This window comes from Fusarium subglutinans (assembly GCF_013396075.1).
Source record: "Fusarium subglutinans strain NRRL 66333 chromosome Unknown NRRL66333_c0000102, whole genome shotgun sequence".
NCBI classification, from domain to species: Eukaryota; Fungi; Ascomycota; class Sordariomycetes; order Hypocreales; family Nectriaceae; genus Fusarium; species Fusarium subglutinans.
The window spans coordinates 131550-152763 of NW_023502165.1; the positions used below are offsets into that span (position 1 = coordinate 131550).

The 21214-nt window shown below is 48.5% G+C and overlaps 9 protein-coding genes across 9 annotated transcripts; 7 read left to right on the forward strand and 2 right to left on the reverse strand.

Moving 5' to 3' along the window:
* Nucleotides 1–458: 458 nt before the first annotated feature.
* On the forward strand, nt 459–2714 carry FSUBG_7871 (ethionine resistance; the record flags this gene model as incomplete). Its single annotated transcript, XM_036686220.1, has 6 exons — nt 459–1153; nt 1202–1272; nt 1323–1862; nt 1909–2153; nt 2203–2531; nt 2579–2714. 6 exons carry the CDS (start codon nt 459–461, stop codon nt 2712–2714), a joined length of 2016 nt encoding a protein of 671 aa, XP_036536661.1.
* Nucleotides 2715–3382: 668 nt separating this feature from the next.
* On the forward strand, nt 3383–5465 carry FSUBG_7872 (esterase; the record flags this gene model as incomplete). The annotated part of the gene is made up of 4 exons (XM_036686221.1): nt 3383–3749; nt 3795–4334; nt 5031–5359; nt 5412–5465. The coding sequence occupies 4 exons, from the start codon at nt 3383–3385 to the stop codon at nt 5463–5465; spliced, it is 1290 nt and encodes a 429-aa protein (XP_036536662.1).
* Nucleotides 5466–6857: 1392 nt separating this feature from the next.
* On the forward strand, nt 6858–8416 carry FSUBG_7873 (transporter SEO1; the record flags this gene model as incomplete). Its single annotated transcript, XM_036686222.1, has 3 exons — nt 6858–7014; nt 7071–8262; nt 8311–8416. The coding sequence occupies 3 exons, from the start codon at nt 6858–6860 to the stop codon at nt 8414–8416; spliced, it is 1455 nt and encodes a 484-aa protein (XP_036536663.1).
* A 1768-nt stretch (nt 8417–10184) lies between these two features.
* FSUBG_7874 (sugar transport STP1) lies at nt 10185–12004 on the forward strand (the record flags this gene model as incomplete). Its single annotated transcript, XM_036686223.1, has 4 exons — nt 10185–10285; nt 10345–10652; nt 10716–11194; nt 11240–12004. The coding sequence occupies 4 exons, from the start codon at nt 10185–10187 to the stop codon at nt 12002–12004; spliced, it is 1653 nt and encodes a 550-aa protein (XP_036536664.1).
* Nucleotides 12005–12535: 531 nt separating this feature from the next.
* Nucleotides 12536–14189, reverse strand: FSUBG_7875 (uncharacterized protein; the record flags this gene model as incomplete). Its single annotated transcript, XM_036686224.1, has 4 exons — nt 12536–13303; nt 13353–13487; nt 13538–14083; nt 14133–14189. The coding sequence occupies 4 exons, from the start codon at nt 14187–14189 to the stop codon at nt 12536–12538; spliced, it is 1506 nt and encodes a 501-aa protein (XP_036536665.1).
* Nucleotides 14190–14693: 504 nt separating this feature from the next.
* On the forward strand, nt 14694–16242 carry FSUBG_7876 (monocarboxylate transporter 2; the record flags this gene model as incomplete). Its single annotated transcript, XM_036686225.1, has 5 exons — nt 14694–14913; nt 14974–15080; nt 15128–15302; nt 15351–15759; nt 15813–16242. 5 exons carry the CDS (start codon nt 14694–14696, stop codon nt 16240–16242), a joined length of 1341 nt encoding a protein of 446 aa, XP_036536666.1.
* A 297-nt stretch (nt 16243–16539) lies between these two features.
* On the forward strand, nt 16540–17450 carry FSUBG_7877 (QDE-2-interacting protein; the record flags this gene model as incomplete). Its single annotated transcript, XM_036686226.1, has 2 exons — nt 16540–16959; nt 17067–17450. The coding sequence occupies 2 exons, from the start codon at nt 16540–16542 to the stop codon at nt 17448–17450; spliced, it is 804 nt and encodes a 267-aa protein (XP_036536667.1).
* A 372-nt stretch (nt 17451–17822) lies between these two features.
* On the reverse strand, nt 17823–19712 carry FSUBG_7878 (major facilitator superfamily transporter; the record flags this gene model as incomplete). The annotated part of the gene is made up of 6 exons (XM_036686227.1): nt 17823–17966; nt 18018–18229; nt 18275–19062; nt 19112–19307; nt 19362–19513; nt 19561–19712. The coding sequence occupies 6 exons, from the start codon at nt 19710–19712 to the stop codon at nt 17823–17825; spliced, it is 1644 nt and encodes a 547-aa protein (XP_036536668.1).
* Nucleotides 19713–20101: 389 nt separating this feature from the next.
* FSUBG_7879 (uncharacterized protein) lies at nt 20102–20913 on the forward strand (the record flags this gene model as incomplete). Its single annotated transcript, XM_036686228.1, has 2 exons — nt 20102–20227; nt 20278–20913. 2 exons carry the CDS (start codon nt 20102–20104, stop codon nt 20911–20913), a joined length of 762 nt encoding a protein of 253 aa, XP_036536669.1.
* Between the last annotated feature and the right edge of the window lie 301 nt (nt 20914–21214).

Below are 21214 nucleotides of genomic sequence, written 5' to 3' on the forward strand. Positions count from 1 at the left end.
AATGATCGCCGCACGTGAAAACGAGTGGCTGCACCAATCGTCAAAAACACCAAAGAAGCGCCGATCAGTGAAGAATCTAGATTCATCCATCCCACAAATGACGAGCCCCAACCGTTTCTGGGTGCAACACACCAACATCTTATCTTCGGGGCAAACCGTCCGAGCGGGCAACGCCTGAACCTTGGTTAGTGGCACATCCATAGTGAGAATGCATGTCATTGTGCTGCGGGGTCTAGGCTGAGGGTGGCATCGTTTGCAGCGGATGGTATGCCACTGGTCGGTTTGTGGCGCCCTGTAGAGGGTGTGAGTCGTTATCAATTGACATCAGATATCTTTCACCGACTTTGTTATCTTACTCTGAGGTCACGTCATTGTGTTCGTTGAGATGATGTAAAAACATCACCGTGTCTGCTTTTGGAGTTCGACCATCGCGCGTCGACTCTCGCAGGCTCAGCAACATGTCGCTACCTACGAGCTCACCGTTTAATCCCGACGGCGAACGTCGAGGAAGACGACATTCTATCTTTGCTGATTTTATCCCAGATGACTTGGCATTCCCGCCCCCATTATTCATCGACCCAGCTCCAAATGTGGAGGAGATTCTCAACCGTGATATTGACGAGTGCTCCTCTGGTGATGAGCACCGCGATGAAGAAGCCGTCGAAGACCCACGATACGTAAATGAAACAGATGTCCAACTTGCCTTTCATCCAACAGGCATCGCTTTCGGACAAGGCTTCTCTACAGTTCCTCCTTCAAGCATCGACATCCCGCCCCCAAACCCCCACGACTTTGAACAATCCCTCCGCGCCGAAGTCTCACTCCTTCGCGACAACGATATCATTCCACCGAGACATCCCCCGACAGGATGGAATACCACGAAGCTTGGCAGTCTGTATCGGCACCTGTTTAGTACGCGTGTGCACGATCACGACAAGCCGCTGTTCGCGTCGGAAGATTCGGGAGAGACAACGCCGTTGTTGAGGGAGAGAATCGTGAGGTTTGATGGGATCCCGCCGACGCCGGGGCCGGATGAAGTACATAAGCGATGGGAAGAGGCACTGGCATCGCATAAGATTGGTACGACGTGGCAGCGTGAGACCAAGACGTTGATTCAATATGCGCTGCCTCTGATTGTCACTTTTCTCTTGCAGTAAGTACCACGATGACGCAGGTGAGTTATGACACTGACTGATCACAGTTACTCCGTCACTGTCGCTTCAGTCCTGACAGTCGGTCGTCTTGGAATGGAGGAGCTCGCCGCTGTCAACTGTAAGTATTCAGCATCCTTCTCAATCTGATACACACGCTAACGTCTTCAGTGGCCACGATGACTGCCTCGATCACTTACTACGTCCCCGTTCAAGGCTTGGCAACTTGTCTCGATACCCTATGCGCACAGGCCTATGGCTCCGGCCACAAACATCTCGTTGGTCTCCAGGCGCAGAGAATGACATGGCTTCTTTGGTTAATCATGATTCCTATCGCTGTCGTCTGGTGGTTTTCTGAACCTATCCTCGCCGCGGCCGTTGGCCCAGGCCGCACAACGCAATTGGCCGCGTTGTACATGCGTATCCTCATCGCGGGCATGCCAGGTGTCAGCGCTTTTGAGAGCGCAAAGAGGTTTGTTCAGAGTCAGGGGTTGTTTCATGCCACAACTTATACGCTTTTTGTCGGAGCGCCGTTGAGCTTCTTACAAAATTGGCTATTTGTGTTCAAGTTTGGATGGGGCTTTCCTGGTGCCGCCATCGCGATGGCTGTTACTCACAACCTGCTCCCGATCCTTCTCATTCTGTACGTGCGGCTTTTCGAAGGCTATGAATGCTGGAAGGGCTTCAGCCGCAAGGCGTTCACAAACTGGGGTGAGTCAAGTTCGAGTTCGCGAGACATCCTTACTGATTTCCCAAGGACCGATGATCAAGTTGGCGTTGCCCGGAATGATCATGATCGAAGCCCAGTTCTCCGTACTAGAGATTCTCACCATCTCCGCGGGACGGTTTGGTACAGCGCAACTAGCAGCTCAAGGAGTCTTGGTGACTGTCACGTCCATGTCTTTCAACATTCCCTTCCCGTTGGCTATCGCTACCTCGACTCGAGTGGCAAACCTTATTGGGGCTGATTTGAGCAAGGCCGCGCGAGTAACAGCCAAAGTGGTCAGTCCAGTCACATTCCGGCCACTGTGCAAACTAACTGACTTGATAGGCCATCTTCGCTGCACTCATCGTCGGGAGCATCAACTTGACAATCTTCACGACCCTCCGAAAGCAAATCCCCGCCGTGTTCACAGAAGACGAGCAAGTCATCGACATCGCATCCAGCGTCATACTCGTCTGTGCCGTCATGCAAATCTTTGACGCATTGGCAGCCGTCTCTCATGGCCTTCTTCGCGGCATCGGACGCCAGTCCATTGGATCTTACGCCAATCTCTTCGCCTACTACGTTGTCGCGTTACCAATCGCCCTCGGCACCAGTTTCGGACTGGGATGGGGATTAGCCGGGCTTTGGGTTGGATTGACAGCGGGACTCGCTGTGTAAGTTTTACAACGTGTTGCAGTGAACCATCGCTAACTGGATACAGAGTGTCTGGTCTTGAGGCAATGTATCTGTACTTTACAGACTGGGAGGAAGCTGTGAAGCAGGCTGAGGCAAGAATGAGAACCGAGACGAATAGAAGACGATCTTCGCTGTCAGGCCTGTCACAGGAGAGAAACTAACATTATTGTGATCACCTGATTGGTAGTTCCATGTGTACATCTTTTCAGCGACGAGCGGGTCTTTGTGCTGCGTGCCGTTTTTGTAGCTTCGCAGCGAAGCGTATGGGCATCAGATTGAGCAAAACAGCAAGCAAGGGGTATTTTCTTCAGTTCTTTTAGTGATTCAATTACTGTTATTCTCTCAAAAAAAAAAACCTTTGTATTTGTGCACAGTCCACGAACGTTAGAGATCTCAGTAAGCGCCGGGTGAGAGATCGCGATGGCGCAAAGCTTGCTTGGTGTTGTGGAGATCTTGGCCTGGTCCAATTTTACTGCTAAAACCGAACAAGCGTTTTGCTTGGCCTGACCCTTAATACATTAGTGAATGCCAAAGCGTCAATCATTAATAACTCAAATCGAATTAAACAACTAGTCGTCATTCTTGGTCAATTCCTTATCTTGAGCTACCAAAAGATCAGGTAAAATGGGCGTCTAAATGCAGCTAGTCTTCTTGTCACGCCTGTTTTGGGGTTGCACGCAAGCGGAGTCAATGATGTCAGACGAATGACGTATGTCGATCTCTTCTACTCAGGGTCTGTCTCCTTGGGATTTTGCTACTATTGTATTACGTTACCCCTCCATCATCCAAGATCTTCAGGGTTCAACCTTACAAGATATCATTATTCCCGATGGTGACCCAAACTGTAAACCCCCCGACCGTTGATGGTTACCGTGATTCAGACGATGAGTTCAGCTCAGATGATCAAGTGTTTCACGTTGATGAGCGCTCTGGACGGTCTTGGCCAACCAAGATTCTCCATAATGTTATCCAGCCTATCAAACCAAAACTGGTAGAGATTGGAAAGGTTTCATCTGCTGATCCTACGCGATGCAAGCCTTCCAGGGGAGCGAGGAAGAGATGTGATGTTCAAGAGAACAAGGTTGAGGGAATTTGGACCTATGATATGACTCCGAAGACTTCTGATGGAGAAAAGAGGTCCTATGCCAGGAGGATATTGTATTTTGCGGGAGGCGGATGGCAAGCCCCTCCCAGTGGTAAGTAAACCATCTTCTTGCCAGAAGCGCTACTGACGTTTGCAGGCCAACATTGGACTTTCTGCGCAGAGATGATAAACCGCCTGCAGGATACTAGACTTACACTCGTCTCGTATCCCCTAGCACCCAAAGATCCCGTTCAAGACGCGTTCCCAGCCATCTGCAAGACCTACAATGTCTTGTTGAAGCAATCATCTGACCTTGGAGAGAGGGTGATCGTTGCAGGAGATAGCTCAGGAGGCAACATCGCCCTATGTCTGGTGACTTGGACAATGAGAGATCAGGATGTACAAGCCGTTCGACCTCCATCTGCAATCCTCGCAATCACTGCCACTACTGATCTACGTCATAATCATCCCGACATCAAAGAGGTGGACAAGTTTGATCCAATCCTGAGCGAGTCCTCTATCAACGAAACCGCCGGTGCATGGGCTCCCGGTCACACAGACGTAAGTCAACAAAACGGTACAAACGCCAGAGGCACAAACAGGAATGAAACACTCGACTGGTCCGCCAATGATCCCCGAGTTTCACCCATCCATGCCGACCTGGGTGTCTGCGTCAGGAACCACGTCAAGATCCATGGTATAACAGCTTCACATGATGTTCTTGGGCCAGAGGCTGTTGAGTTTAGAGAGAGATGTAGAAAGGAGGGCGTTGATGGAGAGTGGTTGTCTTGGGGGGATCAGATGCATTGCTTTCCGTTGGCGTACAAGTATGGGTTGAAGGAGAGTAAGGAGGGACTTGAATGGATCATTGATGTTTTGAAGAAATGTTGAGAGATACCCTGTATACGAATGAGATAGAACAAAATGGAGTTGGCGGTGACTTATTGTGATTCAATGACGAAGTGTCCGTGATTGCCAGTACTCATCCTGAAGGTTAGAGGACCTAAACATGGATGAGCCTGCCAGAGTGGCGACATGACCTAGGAGCAATCTTTTGAGTTGTAAAGCAATTGGATATTGCACAGAGAGTTAGACTACTGGCAAAAGAGTACCTAAATCAGGATAGTGGAAAGAGTCGTTAGCCTCTCTGATACGAAATCTGACAGCAGGGCGTCATGAGATACTCACATCTCATATGACGACGGTCATAATCCGAGCGAACCTTTAACACCTCTGTTTAATTTACGCTGTTGGCTATCTGGTGTTGCATCACACCATGATTCGTCCCAGTAGGAGTGCTGCCACTATCCCAAACAGTGTGGTCCCTAAACAAGGGACGGAGCCATCTGATTCATTAAGCAAATAGGCACCAATTCAGTGAACAATAATGCAGGATTTACCACTGGTATTTCCAACATGACCAGTTTGGATGAACACAAACGCCCGTTGCCATCCCACCCTGTTCATCTTCGTCATCTCAAACGTACCACCCTCCTCTATTCACACAATTCCCCCAACACTACCCATCACCACTCTACACCAACAGATTCATCATCAGCTCGCCTTTGTAACCCCAATATGCCTGGTAGGGACCCCGGGATATCTTATGACTCTTCCCCTGACCCCAAACAAATGGCTGGTGTCCTGTGCCCTAAGTGCACTACGACTGAGAAGGAAGTTTGGGTCATTCCTGGCCACTCCTGTCCCTATTGCGGCAACGTGGTAAGTGGATGAGGCTTCTTGATCTGCTCCAAGACGCTGATGTTGTATGCAGATTCGTGTCTCTAAGAACTCGACGATCTCGACTTTCAATATGGTCGAGCGATAGATCATCGTCAATCGACTTCCACTCGTGGCGATCAGATACATGATTGGACATAAGGGAATCATCTGGAGTTGTTGGGCCATGCGATAGTCCCGGTGCCAAAACATAATTCATTTTGGGAGCAGGATTCGAACCCGCGAGCAAAAAACGAAGAGTGGCCGAGGGAGGAAGGTTTTTTAGGAGCGGATTTTAGGTTCTATAGTTTCATAGGTAGATACCACTCGACCACTCTTCGCTAAAGGGTACAATGTGACTGTGGTATATAACCTTTCCCCAGGGCGTGTCCTTTTGGTAGCAGCGCTCGTACGTCTCGAATCCGTGCAACTGTCACCCAGTGACCAGCCTTGTGGGTTAAAACTTGCTGCCAGCAGACGGGCCATAGACTTTGGACTCCGCTTGATATTACCTCCAAGGCTCTTAGTGACTAAGCTTCATAGAGCTCTTCATGATGGCGCTGCGAAGGCTGGTCCTCTTCAATCTCGTTAACTTTTCTGCCGCTTGTTTTGTTGCCAGGCTCACTCACATCTTCGTTCTCTTCCATTTTGTATCGTTGCCAGGACACAGACGCCGAAGTATAGGCTCTTCGATATCTCTCGTCCATGCGTACGGAGCCTGTAGAGTATAGCTGGTTAGTCCCTCAAAAATGTCAGTCGCGCCGATATCATTCTTCTCACAGGACAGCATCTCCACCGACGCGTTCATTTCCACGCAACTGCTAACCTCCAACAACCCATATCACCCGAGTCCCATATTCATTGAATTATACTAACTTGTGATATCAGTAGTTTTCGATGGCGCCAATTGTCTCAACCCGCCGCGAAACGTTGCACAGGGATGAAATGGCGACATCGAGAGCACGCAATTCGCCCCGCGTCTGAGAGCATATTCTCACAACGATAACGAACCCAACAGGCATTTTTGCTCAATTCAAGTAATTCTCGATATCGCTATTGGTCCGACAGAATTATTTGATTGGTTTCGAGATTATACTGCATGAAATCCAAGAACTTGAAACTGCAGATCTGCAAATGTCTACAGATGCAAGTTGACTAACAATCAGAGAACAGATACAAGAACAGAGTGGGTTTCTTCACATCTGATTTTTCACAAAATATCCAAAGGAATCCCTTACCTGGTCTCGGTATCTAGATCTGATGTTTCCCGAAGTCGGTCGTCGCATCAAAGTGTTGTCAAATCATGCAATACGCCAAGCAAGCACTATCTCTCAATGTGCACATGGCACCCACGTCTAGTGTCACCCAGCCCGATAAAGAACGCATCTAGCCTCTCGAGATCCCAATTTTCGGATCCTTGCTTGCGTTCGCATATGCTTTAAAGCCCCTGGCCCATCGCTTCAACTATCCTGCATGATCCTTCATCTGCACATCTAGCACAATGTCTGTCGCCAAACAAAAGAAGTGGTATCATATCCAGTGGTACTCTGACACAGATACCCCGGAAGAACGCAAGTTTATTATTAAGCTTGATCTTCTTATCGTCCCGTATGCTGTGATAGCTTATTGGGTGAAGTACATTGATCAGTCCAACCTGAGTAAGTCTTCGAGCATCCCCTCCTGGTTCCAGTTTCTGTTTGCTAACACCTCAAAGACAATGCGTACGTTGCGGGCCTTAAAGAGGACCTCGGCTTCAAAGGCAATGAGCTCGTTCAACTACAAACGTTCTACATCATTGGTGCCGTCCTTGGCCAGATCCCCTTCTTCTTCCTCCTCACCTACGTCCCCATTCACTGGTTAATCCCTGGCTTGGATGTCTGCTGGGGAATCTTCACACTTCTTCAATACCGAGTCAATAGCTTCGCCGAGCTGGCAGCTTACAGATTCCTCGTCGGATGGTTTGAAGCAGCTTTCTTCCCAACTATGCATTACCTCTTTGGTTCATGGTACAGAGGAAACGAGATTGCTCGCCGTGGCGGCATCTTCTACGTCGGTTTGTCTCTCGGAACACTTACCGCCGGTCTCATTCAGGCTGGTGCTTCAGCTCGACTCGATGGTGTGAATGGATTGGAGGGTTGGCGCTGGATGTATATCATCTGTGCGCTGATCACCATCCCGGTCGGTATCGCAGGATACTTTGTCATCCCAGGAACGCCTGATCAGCCGAATCGTCGCGTTTTGAACCAGCACGACATTGATGTTGGTGAGCAGCGACTCAAACGAGCGGGCCACAGCAGTCATGGAAAGATGAAGCTAGGACACCTGAAGAAGGTCGTTCTGTCACCCCAATTCTGGGGTATCATTCTCGTCGATGTCTTGTTCTGGAACGCTGGAACTCACAGTAGCTCTGGCTCTTTTCTCTTATGGATTAAAAGCCTGAATCGCTATTCGAAGGCCAAGGTTAACGAGTTGGGTACCATCGCACCAGCCTTAGGAATCTTTTACACCCTCTTCGTTTGCTTTGCTTCAGATCTTGTGCTGGGGCCGGCGTGGGCTATCACTGTTTCTACTGTCTGGAATGCTCTTGGTCTTATTATTCTCACCATCTGGAACGTCCCCGAATCAGCTCTTTGGTTTGCATATTCAACCATTTACGCGTCAGTCGCGCTCTCAAGTGTTCTTCACGGCTGGGTAAATACTCAACTTCGAGCATCGCCAGCTGAAAGATCGTTCACATTGGTGTTGATCAATGCCATCTCTCAGTCGACGACAGCTTGGACCCCTTTGCTCGTCTTCCCAACTGTCGAAGGGCCTCGTTTCCCGAAGGGTTACCCATTTGCGCTGGGATGTGCCATTGGCCTGCTCATTGCAACGCACGCGCTTCATTTATGGCTGAAGCATCGGGAGTACGTAGATATGATCCCTGACATGAAACACCAGCTAACAATTGACAGTCCTCAAGCTGAAGCCCCTACCCAGTTTTTGTCCGAGGAAACCGGTGAAACCTCTTCCGATACTGGATCCAAGACCGTCAACTCTAAAACTGCATCTGTCAACTAGATGATTACCCGTTTGTTGAGGGGTTGTCGTTTTGGGTGGGATATGTTTCGCACAAAGTTTTAGTGCTCTTCAAGGAAATGAGGTGCCGGGAGCAAAATAGTGTCTTCAGGGTGAAACATTGTCGTAGAAGAGAACAGTAAAGTTCTTGAAAATGTGATAAAATATTGTTACTACTATTAACCAAGGACATTTGGTTGTTTTGTTTACCGTATGCTGTAATCTGGCTGATTTAACACTCCTCCACCGGGTAGGCAATACTGTAGCTTGGATGCTGACCCATGACTCGTGATGATCGCCCTGTTGCACCCCAAAACAGGGACTAAGAGCTCACTAACGATATTGGGGAAGCCGCTGAGACCCCTGTCCATCATCAACTACCGGTGCAAACCCCGATCGCTAGCTCTTCGAGAGGAAAGGCTAATGTTGGTGGGAAATAGATGCTCGTGGCGCTTCATTCTTTTACCGGTGAGAGATCCCGCATTTTTCGGATGGATTGTTGACTGTCGGCTTTTGATACCGAAGTACCTTGGCCTCACTTAGCGGATTTATTCCTGAAACCTTGATCCGGGTCCGGCTGAGGGCTAATGTTTCGGCCGTTAGGAGGAGTGAGGTCTAGCGACCAGGATAACCAAAAAATTAAACCATGATCTTCACTGTGCACGTGCTGTTGAACATTGTCCATGATCCCCTCATCTGGAAACTCCGCACCTCTCGTTTTCCGCTGTCGAGGCTAGGCAAAGCGCGCTGTTAACATGTCGCGGAATTATCCCCGAGACAATCCCAGCCATGAGCAAAAACCTGATCGGCCAATTAAGCTGAATTCTTGGTTGCTCCAACACAAGCTCCATACTTTTACATATTCCCAGCTGAATCAAGGAACGATGTCATAGCGGCATTGCCCGGCACATCGGCAAACAATTTTCTCTTAGAGACCTTCAGTGAAAAGACTCCACTGATCATCCCTCACTTAACCTGGAGACCCCAACTTTGAGAAGCCGCCAGAGGAAAAGCGGACACTCCGCAGGTGCATGTATGATGTAGGTATCTCTATTGCAACAGCAGATCACACGACAGATGCGAAAATGACTCGATGTCAAGACTTTGAGGTTCTAACGTAGCATGAAAAGCATCGGAGCCGCATCCCGATGTTTGTTTAAACTGCTGCCTGTCGCTGAAAGATCCCTGTCACGAGAATAAAACGTGGGAATTACCACTCAACTCCAGGAAATCTCCGCTTAGACCCAGTAAAATCTCAGAATGAGGCATGTTGATTGGGGCGCATAAACAAAACATGGGGGAGTCTAAAATGTCTCCACCACCTCCAATTCTCAACCTGGGGCAACAGTTGTCCATGACTCTGCTCTTTGAGATGCGATGGTAGGAAGTTCATTGGAGTTCTGTCATTGCAAAGGAAAACAATATGATCGACTTCATATATGGAGAAAACAGGAGAAAATTGAATTTGTTTAGCTTCATGCGGAAGCAGGAAGAGTGATCTGCCTCGTATCTTGTATTGTGCTGAGATCATGACCAAGTTTTGATCGAGCCTCACGGAAACAACTTGACCAACGGCCATGTTTCCGCCCCTCGCCCAAAGTAACCACGCTAATTGAAACGCTCTGATAATGAGAAAATACGGTTATCCGATGTGGATCTCACGTCTCATCCTCCACACAACCAGGTCAGTTGCAGCGAGTATAAATGCAACACTTGCCCACGACATCATCGTCAAATTCTCAACATCCAAGCTCAATGCCAAATAGCAACCATGGAGCGCCTTCCAGGTTTCAACGTCGCGAATCGTTTTGAGAAGCGTCAGCTTCTCATCGCCATTAATTGTGTCGCTGCTCTGTCGATCTTCTTCTTTGGGTATGACCTCATCATCTTCCCCAACTTCAATGGTTCAGTCTTTTCCCTAACGACTTCAGATATGACCAGGGAATGATGGGTGGTGTCAACAACTCTAAACATTATATCGACCTGATGGGCTTTGGCTACGTCGACGAAAGGACCGGTGAACCAGTCATTACCGATAGTCTTCTCCAAGGCGGCATCGTCTCAGTGTACTATCTCGGAACTCTATTTGGCTGTCTCTTTGGAGGCTGGGTAGGAGATAAAGTTGGCCGTATCAAGACTATCGCTATTGGTGCGGCCTGGGCTATTGTCGGTGCAGCGCTGCAATGCTCCGCTCAAAACCACGACTGGATGATCTGCTCGCGCGCAGTCAACGGCATAGGTAATGCGCCTCTACCAAGGTGGACGTCCAATATTATACAGTGTTATTGACAGTAGGGCCTAGGAACCGGCATTCTCAACGCCATCGTACCGGTATGGGCTACCGAGACAGCTGAACATACCTCCAGAGGCCAATTCATTGCAATCGAGTTTACCCTCAATATCTTTGGTGTGGTGGTGGCTTACTGGTTGGAGTTTGGCCTCTCGTACATTGACAATAATAACTCTGAGTTCGGGTGGCGGTTCCCCATCGCCTTCCAGATCCTGCCTCTCCTTGTCCTGCTAGGATGCGTCTGGTTCTTCCCCGAGTCGCCTCGCTGGCTTGTCAAAGTTGGCCGAGACGATGAAGCTCAGTACATTCTTCGTCGCCTGCGTGGGTCAAGTGAAGCGGATCTTTCTCGCGCTCACGCTGAGTACACCGACATCAAGAACATCGTTCAGCTTGAGAACAAGGAGTCTTCCAAGAACTCTTATTTGCACATGTTTTTCGGTATTGGATCAGGTGAACTCCATACTGGTCGCCGTGTTCAACTAGTCATCTGGGTAAGTCCACAGGCTACTATCACATGGCGTGACTAACAGGTCCAGCTCCAAATCATGCAGGAGTGGGTCGGCATCGCCGGCGTGACAGTGTACGCCCCTACAATTTTCAGGATAGCTGGGTTTGACACACGTAAATCCCAATGGATCAGTGGTCTCAACAACATCTTCTACATGTTTGCCACGCTCATCTGCGTCTATACACTCGATCGCATCGGCAGAAGATGGACTCTTTACTGGGGTGCTGTAGGTCAAGGAATAGCCATGTTTCTCGCCGCTGGATTCTCCAAACTTGGTCAAGAGGCGCGAAATGCTGGCGATCTTGATAAGGCTAGCTCGTACGGTGCAGCAGCGGCTTCCTTCGTGTTCATCTTTACTTCCGTCTTTGGAGCTACCTGGCTAACAGTTCCTTGGCTCTACCCTGCTGAGATCTTCCCACTGCAAGTTCGAGCCAAGGGAAACGCTTTCGGCGTTTTTGGCTGGTCTATCGGCAACGGATGGTTGACTCTTCTATGTCCCGTCATGTTTTCAGCCATCGGTGAAAACACGCTTCACATCTTTGGGGCCTGCAATATCATCGCAATTCCTATGGTTTGGGCATTGTACCCCGAGAGTAACCAGCGCACGCTCGAAGAGATGGATCTCCTTTTTGCGGCTGATACACCTTGGGTTTGGGACGCTGAGAAGAAGTTCAAGGAATTGAAGGAGAAGCAGCCTGGACTTGTTACTGCTTCTGCTCACAACAGGGATGTTATGGATGTTGAGCCTGGCGTTAAGGCTGGCTCTGGAGATGAGGTGAACATGAGTGCATGAAGAATGGATGACAGATTACTCTATTTAGGTCTTGTAAGCCAAACCTGTCATTGCAACTGATGCCATCACTACACGCCATTTGTAAGAGGGTACTCTAGATTGACTTAAATAGAAGTCGTCAGGACGATGTCAATAAATGTTCGACGAATGATGTAACTGACAAAGTCTTCTCTCCATTCTCGAATCCATAGGCGCCGCTCTGGAATGCTCGTTTAACCAATTAGGTTCAGCCCCGTTGGCTCAGTGGTAAAGCGTATCACTAGTACCTTCACGAAATGATAAGATCACTGGTTCGATTCCAGTACGGGGCAATTGGTGTTTCTTTTGCATATCTGCCTAATATTATTCTTTTTTTTCATTGTCGTGGGGTTTTCGGTGGTGCTTGGACAGCTGCTCTTTTGCCTTGTTTACTTCAATCTCTTTATATTACTCCATTTCCCCTTTGGAGTAGGGATGTAACTATTATGTTTTTATTTTTTATTTCGATTATAACGTAGATTAAGACGATAGGGTCCCATATCAACCCAGCGTCTACAGTTCAGGCGGTGGCTTGAACTGCATCAAGTCAATCCCAAAACTCGTGCCCGGCCCCTTCATGTACTTGATCGCTCGACACCACTCAAGTTCCCTCTTCATACCCCGTCCCGCAAAGTATCCCAGTAGAGTGGTTTGAGCATTACATGTAATTTGCGGGCCAAATGTACCATTCTCACTCCGATAGCAATACTCAATACTTTGGCAAAGCATACGCGCAATACGGTCAGCGTCTGCTTGATTCGGTGAGCTTTTCTCTTTATAGCCATCGAGGGGTTCGCCAAGAGACAATGAGGCATCCGAGCTTCCAAGTTTTCCACGAAGAAGCAAAATGTTTTCAAGGATATCCAACATGATGCTGGAGCCGAGGATCCACGGACTAGCTGCCTCCACAGAAGAGAAGATCAGAGCGAACGGGAATAGCTTATCTGGATATCCATCGTCTGCTGGATTACTCGCCCTAGAGGGGACAGTCCAGAATAGCGGCGTTTGGTTGCGTGCCGCGATATTCCGATGTACAAGGGCTCGCCAGTCATCAAGAAGACGGAACTTTTCAGTCAGCAGATCGACGTATTTTAGTACTTTCTCACCATTTTTCTCGTTGCTCAAAGCCAAAGTGTGAGCTTCCGCCATGACTGAAGGTATATTGATGCTCATGTCAAGCATTGCACCGAAGGACTCTGGGGCAGCCCACGGGCCAATGTGCTTTCGCCAAAGACTGGGTTCAAGGTTCAGAGGCTTCTTCTGCGACAGGGCCTGAATGACCTGCGATAGTCAGCATATACTCGGGGGTTGTTCAGAGAAGTGTTCCTACACAGATCACACAGAGACGTCGACACAAGTCATTCCAGCTTGAAGTGTTCGTGTCAGGTACAGCTCGGTGGCGGAGGATCTCAGATACACCTTGGGCGTGGGCGTTCCAGCTTGTGCTTGCGTGGAAGAGGAACAGCTGGTGAAGGTCAGTGAGACTCTGCCACATGCCAAGTATCTTTGACTTACCTCACACGTGGAAAGAATTACAATAGCGGCAAGACTCTCGTCATTGTTACCGATGCACGGACAATCAAGAACATGGATGACCTTGGACAGCGCATGGTTGTATAGCTCGATGGCCTCATCGTAAGACACACCCACTTCACCAGACAGCCTGATCTGGATCGCAACAAACGCAACAAGTGAGTGGTCCAAAGCCTCACTAGGGCCTTCCATATTACACACAGCCTTTAGCCATGACGACGGCGTTGAACTGTGATCCTCCTCGCTGGTGGTATACCGTCCTTGCGGAAAGTAAATGGTGACAGCGATTGAAAGCGCTTGTGACCGAAAAGTCGGCACATCGTATGTTTCTTTCGAGTTTATTTGGCAACACATCCGCTGTAGCAAGCTCAACCAGTTGGTCTGCTGCTGGGACTGTATGACTGAGAGAGCGGAAACGTTGGGCTGTGTCGGAGTCCGATGGACCCATAGTGTTGGTTGATTACGGACACCACGACAGATAATACCGGCCTTGGTGCAACGCTGACACCGAGGCGACGTCAGGTCGCACTGAAAACTTTTAGTAATGAATAGCTGTCGAAAGGGAAGTGAGTCAGACCTTGACGCGACGTCGTCTGCAATCAGCGCATGCCTTGGATCTGGAAACACCAACCATGCTTACGAAGAACTAAACAGAGACCATGGTCTCGAAGTTTTCAGTTAAGGGATGCGCTAGGCTATATGTAGTACCATACATCGAGAGCCTTGACAAGGATATCTCTTATAGCAATTGCGTATAACGTGGTTTGAAGGGAATGTTTGAGGGACTGGAAGGAAACGCAGCGAACAGATGTCAGCTCGCGTTTTAGCGGGTACTCATGGGTTAGAAGCCGAGAACCTAAACTGCATTCGGCACCATCCTTCGAGATAAGTAACAGGGATCAAAGCTTAGCGTTGAGGCCGAACACGCTGCGATGAAGCTATCCCATATTCGGAACCATCTCGCGAGAATCGGCCAAGGGTCGAATTTGTAAGATAACGAGCATGATGTAGATCATTGAAGGATTAAAACAGCTATATAATATCCAATCTTTGACATGTAGACTATTTCTGACACCAAGCAGCTGTCCTCTCATCACAGAACACCTCACAATTGGCATCCAGCCTCCAAAGCGCAGCAATGGCCGCATCAGAACCAAGCCGTCATCAATCCCTCTCTTCCCCCGCCTCTGACGACGATCGCCCTTCCCAAATCGAGCCGTATAGCGAAAAAGCCCCCTCGCAGCAAGAAGGGACGTCAGCACCAGATTTCGGTCCTCCGCCTGATGGAGGGTTCCAAGCTTGGCTTGTTGTGACTGGTGGCTTTTTCGCTGTATTTGCCAGTTTCGGGTGGATTAACTGTACGTGACTGCCACAGTGCCATCTCATTGAGAGTAGAGGGGAAGCTAACAAAGGATTAGGTATCGGCATATTTCAAGATTACTATGAGCAGAATCAACTCAAATCGTACTCTTCTAGCGATGTAGCCTGGATATCATCCATCGAGTCATTCATGCTGTTTTTCTGGGTACGCCTAGCCTCTGCTAATTGTCAGATCTCACTAACATCTCACAGGGTCCAGTTGTCGGCTACATGACAGATAATTACGGCCCTCGTATTCCGATTCTCATCGGCTCATTTCTACATGTTTTCGGTCTGATGATGACGTCCCTATCAAAGAAGTATTATCAGATTATTCTATCTCAAAGTATCTGCAGTGCATTGGGCTGTTCATTCCTCTTTTACGCGCGTAAGTGTCCTTCTCTAGAGCTCTAAGGATAGCACTTACGATATCTAGCTATCGCTGCTGCTGGAACATGGTTCAAGCGTCACCGTGCCATCGCTTTTGGAATCATCACTGCTGGATCCAGTCTCGGCGGTGTTGTCCTTCCGATCATGGTGAATAAGCTTGTTGTACGAGTTGGCTTCGGCTGGGCGATGCGATCCGTGGCATTCCTTTTCCTGGGGCTACTTGTTATCGCCAATATTACCATCAAGTCAAGACTGCCGCCGCCGAGAAGAAAGTTTAACATCCAAGACTTCATCACGCCGTTCAAGGAAATGCCATTCCTTTTGTTGACCGTCGCCGGATTCATGCTTTACCTTGGCTCCTTTTTGCCGTTCAACTTCATCATTGTGCAGGCGAAGGAACTTGGTGTATCAGATAGCTTGGCTCAATATCTGGTCTCTATCGTCAATGCGGCTTCGTAAGTCACTTACCTTGGTATATGTCCCTTGAATTCGACTGACAAACCGCAAGCACCTTTGGCCGTCTTGTTCCCGCATACTTCGGCGATCGCATTGGTGTCTTCAACGTTATGATCCCATTGACCTTACTGGGAGGCATCTTCACTCTTACGGTGTGGCTAACAGCGCACTCTACAGCTTCGGTCATTGCATATGCAGCTCTGTATGGTTTCGCGTCCGGCTGCACTTTGTCAATTGTACCAGCTATGGTTGCTAGCTTCTCTGATGTTCGCAGCATCGGAACCCGCAGCGGCGCACTCTATGGTGTTTCCGCCATTGGCGTCCTTATTGGTAGTCCAGTTGCTGGAGCCATCGTCAGCGCAGAGAATGGAAGTTTCTCTGGATTAATTATCTTTTGCGGTGTTACGATTCTGGCGGGTGCTGTATTTGCGATCATGTCGAGACAGGCGCTGACCGGGGGTCAATGGCTGAAGAAGGTTTAATATACTGCAAAGGCACTTTGATCACTCTCTTACGGGGCAGTTGCACTTTTTGACGACGTTGTAGGAAGATCAGAGGCGGATTGATTATGTGTATAATAGTTGAAAATAGACAAAGAATCAGGCAATCTCAACATTGTGAAAATATTATTAATCAGTGACAAGAAACTTTCGCTTGCGAATTTGGGTTTGCTGTAAGGGTTACTCATAAGGTTTGCCATCTGTGCACAACCTCACAAGCTTCATGCCTCACAATGAGTTGACCATCACCCTTGTGACAGTTATCCATGGACTTGCCCGATGACTACCACCACAGCCGAGCCAGCCAATAAAGGGATCCTCAGAGATGAAACGATCATGCTTCGCTGGATATTTGGCCACTGCCGCGATGCAAAATTGCTTGATGGCACGAGCTGGCCCGCCGTACCTCAGACGTCTGTACCACGTAGGCTTAATTCCGACATCAAGGACCTAGGATTTCTCAGCATCGATGTTGATCATTTCAGAGTGGAAAATGGTGTAATACAACGAGTTGAGATTGGCTTGTCCTTCCTAAAAGCTCAATCTCTACAACACCTACACGGCAAATGTACGCAAGGCGGCGACTTGGCATCTGGTGTCATAAAATCTCTCCATCTAGTGTTTGGCCACAAGAATGCATTCCACTGGAAAAACTACCACTTTCTATTTGGAAAGGCGAGGCCGATTAAGCCGTCAGATGTACGAGCTGTGCTTGAACGGCTCACTCGGAAGCCTTATGTGCTTGTGGTTCACGGCCCCACGGGGGAACGCAGGAGTTCTCACTGCTCTCACTGCTGAACATAAAGCTTGAACCCGTCTTCATTATCGACACTGTCAAGGCAGCTCAGTTTCCACTGCAGCTTTGGTACAGATACAGTCTGAAGCAGCTGCTGGAGGAGTTTGAGATACCATACTCGCAACTTCACGTAGCGGAAAATGATGCACACCTTACGCTCCGAGTACTTCTCATGATAGCTGTCAGAGACGCTGAGATCCAACTGCCAGGGAAGCGTCTGCCTGATTGGGTTCCGATCTTCAAAGCTGTTGCTCAGTCTTCCTTGCCCCCGAGACTCCCGACCAGACGAGAAATAGCGGCCATAGCTGAAGCCGAAGCTGAACGACAGACGGACGGCGACCGAAGCGAGAGAAACATAGGGTTGGACGACAGCGAAGCGATTACTGGCTCCTGATTGGGACAAGTCAATTTGGGTAGTAAACAAAGAGCTGAAACGCACGTTGGACTACTCTATAGACGGTCTTCGGATGAACGTTGAAGACCGAGAGGACACAGAATTCCTTCGTCGTCGCCAACCTCATGCAGAGGGATTCATACTTGGGCACATGTTACAAAAGGGAAATAATCTAAATAATGCACATAGCTCTTTTCAGAAGGAATTTATGTCTATTCAGTCCGTCTCAAGCCAAACTAGTCCAACCTTTATCGTACCCATTAAACGCCGTTCAACTATGCATCTAAACTTCATTGTGTCAATTTTGTAGTTACTTCTCATGATCCTTTCCGTCCCCTATGATTTTAGTATCTGCGAAGTGCCTTTGGAGGTTCAGTCTCTGTTATTTAGGAGAGGCTCGCCTTCACTACCCTGGTTTTGAACCTCGTCCTGCTCTCCATGCTTCTCAATCAGTGTGCTTCCCGGAGGCGGGAAGTTGGAGAATAAGAGAACCGCCATGGCCAATAAGGCAATGGCCTATCATCTGATTAGTTGTATTGACCGAGAACTTGGACAAGAGTAACTCACCGCATTGCAGAAGAAAGTTGCATAAGCTTTGCCAACCGCGGCCAAACTGGCAAAGATGAAGCCAAACAAGCCCTGCGTAGCTAGTCGTGCTACATTCTCGACCAAGGTAACGGCGTTGAGAGCATCGGCGCGTTGCGAGTCGGGACACATCTGTGTGATGACGCCTTTTGCTGCTGGAGCTGATCCGGAGCCGAATGGGAGAAGAAAGGCAGCTGTTCTGTCAGAGCAAGGTTTAGTAGGGGATTGCAAGAACGTACCGAGGTAGATATGCCAGGGCTTGGTCGCAAAGGCGGCAACTGTAGTAAGCAGACCATCGACTAACAAACTCCATCTGAGGAAGACGAGATCAAAGAGACATCCCTCGTCTTCTTTGCTGCGGCTGACTGCCTCGTACGGCTCATGATCAGCCTGCTCTCCCAAAGTCGCGTCAAACTCCCCGGCTTCCGTTGGAATATGCCCCGGTTCCGCCTCATCATCGCTATTCGGTTCAGATCTGATAACACGGCCTCGTCCCCAAGCGATGATCCTGGGGAACAACAGAATCAAGAAGAAGCTCCTCATGAACGCAAACTCTGACATGAGCCAGCCGTTATCACCCTGGCTAAAGTTGAACGCTGCTGTCGCATACATCTGAATGAGGAGAGGCGCGTAACCTGTGGCGAGAACAGAAACGAATATGCCGCTGCAGAGGAAGATGACGCCGAAATGCTTCTTGACTCTTCCGTCGGCGAGGCGTAATTTCTGTGGTGTGAGAATTTTGAGCGGTGCGAGAAAGCCAGAGACCCCTTTTTGGCCGTTCTTTCCGCCATTGGACATTGAATCGGGTGAGATGTATGGTAAGGCGCACCAGACGTAGATAGCTGCGAGGATGAAGGAGATGAACGCAACGTCAAAAGGAGCTCGGATATCAATCGCGTCACCTATCATACCACCGCTCAAGTAACCGATCGCCTGTCCTAGCATGATGGCACCTTGCAGCTGTCCAAACACTGCTGTCCGTCTGATAGGCTCTACAACTTCTCCAGCGATGACATTGACAACGAGACTGAAGCCAATGTTAGCAGTTAAGGAGTGTGAGTGTGTAGTTGACTTACATGTACCCAGCTGGCCCACCAAGAATTGTGATCAATTGAGTCGCTTGAATGATAATCATTCCCTTTTCTCCACCCGCCACGACTCCCAGGATTTGTGTGACCACGCGAGCTGCCGGGATGAGAATCTGACACAAAAGTGCGGCTCGAGGGCCAAACCTTTTCGATGTCCAGCCAGCAACAAAAAGATTCAACGTTCCTTAGAAAAGTCAGTATTGCATTGGATATTTGACTTGCAATTGACTTGACTCACCGCAAAACGTAGTAGACATGCCAAGGATACTGTATTGGGTTGCCGTTCCAGCCGCAATCTCGTCCCGACTGCACCTATCGCCCGGACCATTATATGGAGGATGTGTCTCATAGAACGAATCACACGTCATCAAATGAAAGACATAAAACAATCTACAAACCATTAGCTTTTCTTCTTCCAATTCACAAAAAGTACTCACGGAACTTGGGTAAAACTGAACGATAACGTGATAAGAAACCCCGCAAGCAAAATCCGATTCTCGACCTTAAAAGCTCTAGATAACCAATTTCTCACTCGTCCTTTACCTTCCCCCTTTTGGGGGAGAAGTGGTGTTGTCTCGTCACTCGCCATTTTGGAGTAAAAATACAGTGCCAAGTTTAAAAAGAATGAGGCGAAAAAATCTTTGATGATAAATACAATTGCGAGATCGCTGTCAATCATTCGGTGAGAGGGGGGTACGGATCACTTTCTTGATGGGGAATAGCGTGGTTAATCGACCGGGATTACTCGGCTATAGCTGTTATCAACAGACGTTATCTAACTCTTCATTCATTCATGATAAGCGATCTTTACATCTCAGCGAGATGGATCTGGGTAACTGAGCAATACTAACAAACTGGCTTTCCGTTGCAGAGGTTAAGCTTTTCTTTGGTTAAGCACGTGACCTATAGGATGCCCCCCAACAGTTATTTCTCAAAATCTCACCATCGCAACAACATTCCTTCGTCAGCAAACAACATATGGAGTGTGTCACTGATGATCGCGTGCTCAAAGTTCTAAGCGAGTTCAAAGAGTACAAAATTACTCTCGTGGAATGGGAGACTCCTCTACTACAGCGCTTGGGATACCCCCTCGCATCCAAAGCAGTAAGTTCTCACGTAACAAATCTTTTAACAATGCTGACCTATGATCACAGGATCTACTCTTCTTGATACCTAACGAGCAAATAGAAGCTGCAAGACATATCGTTGAAGCAAATGGCTTACAAGACAACGGCCGACCCCCAAGTTATATGGCCGAACACGCACGCAAGGGCATTCGCTATGTCTTTGGAGAGTCAAGTCACAAATTCATCCTAGTACCCATTTCCTGGACAGGCATTCAACAAAAGGAGCTCGTACCTCTTGATTCAGCCACACTGCCATGTCCCTTATGGACAGTGCCCATGCCTGCTATTTGCGCTGCCTACTTGCGCATTCTTATGCGACCGGACATCCAAACTATGGTTCGTGCGATGGCAAACGCAGATCTGTCAGGAATCGTCGCCTACAGCATGTTTGATATGAGCTATGAGGGGGATTATATGCCTACACCAGAGGACTTGGAGCATCTAGATGCTGCTGAAAAAGAAAGAATGGCTGAAAAGGATGCTTTAGAGATGGAAAATGCGCTTTGCAGCATAAAGCAATGGCAATTCACAGAGGAGACTGAGTGGGCAAGAGACATGATGCTTCAATTAGTATCTGGGAAGCTGTCGTATGACGATTTACGGCCAAGAAGTAGACCAACGTTGCGATTAGAGCCAAAGGCGGAGGACACGCAGCTGAAATAAATTCGTCCCATCTAAGTGCTCTGTGCTGAAGCCTCTTTTAAACCCTTGACCTTATTATAGAGAGGATACGCGTGAAGGCTGAGAGAAGGTATAAAGTTCAGTCAAATAAGCTTTCTATTCCTATACAAGTTCTCAGACACAAATCTTAGCAGCAAATGATACCTCTGGCTGCTAACTTAGACGTTGCACCATCAATAAATCGCAATAGGAGTCAAAAGGTCTGAGGACATTTGCCCTAAATTACACTAAGCTTAGGTAAGTTCATTGTACTTTAGTCCATCTTTAGGCCAGGTTATGCTGA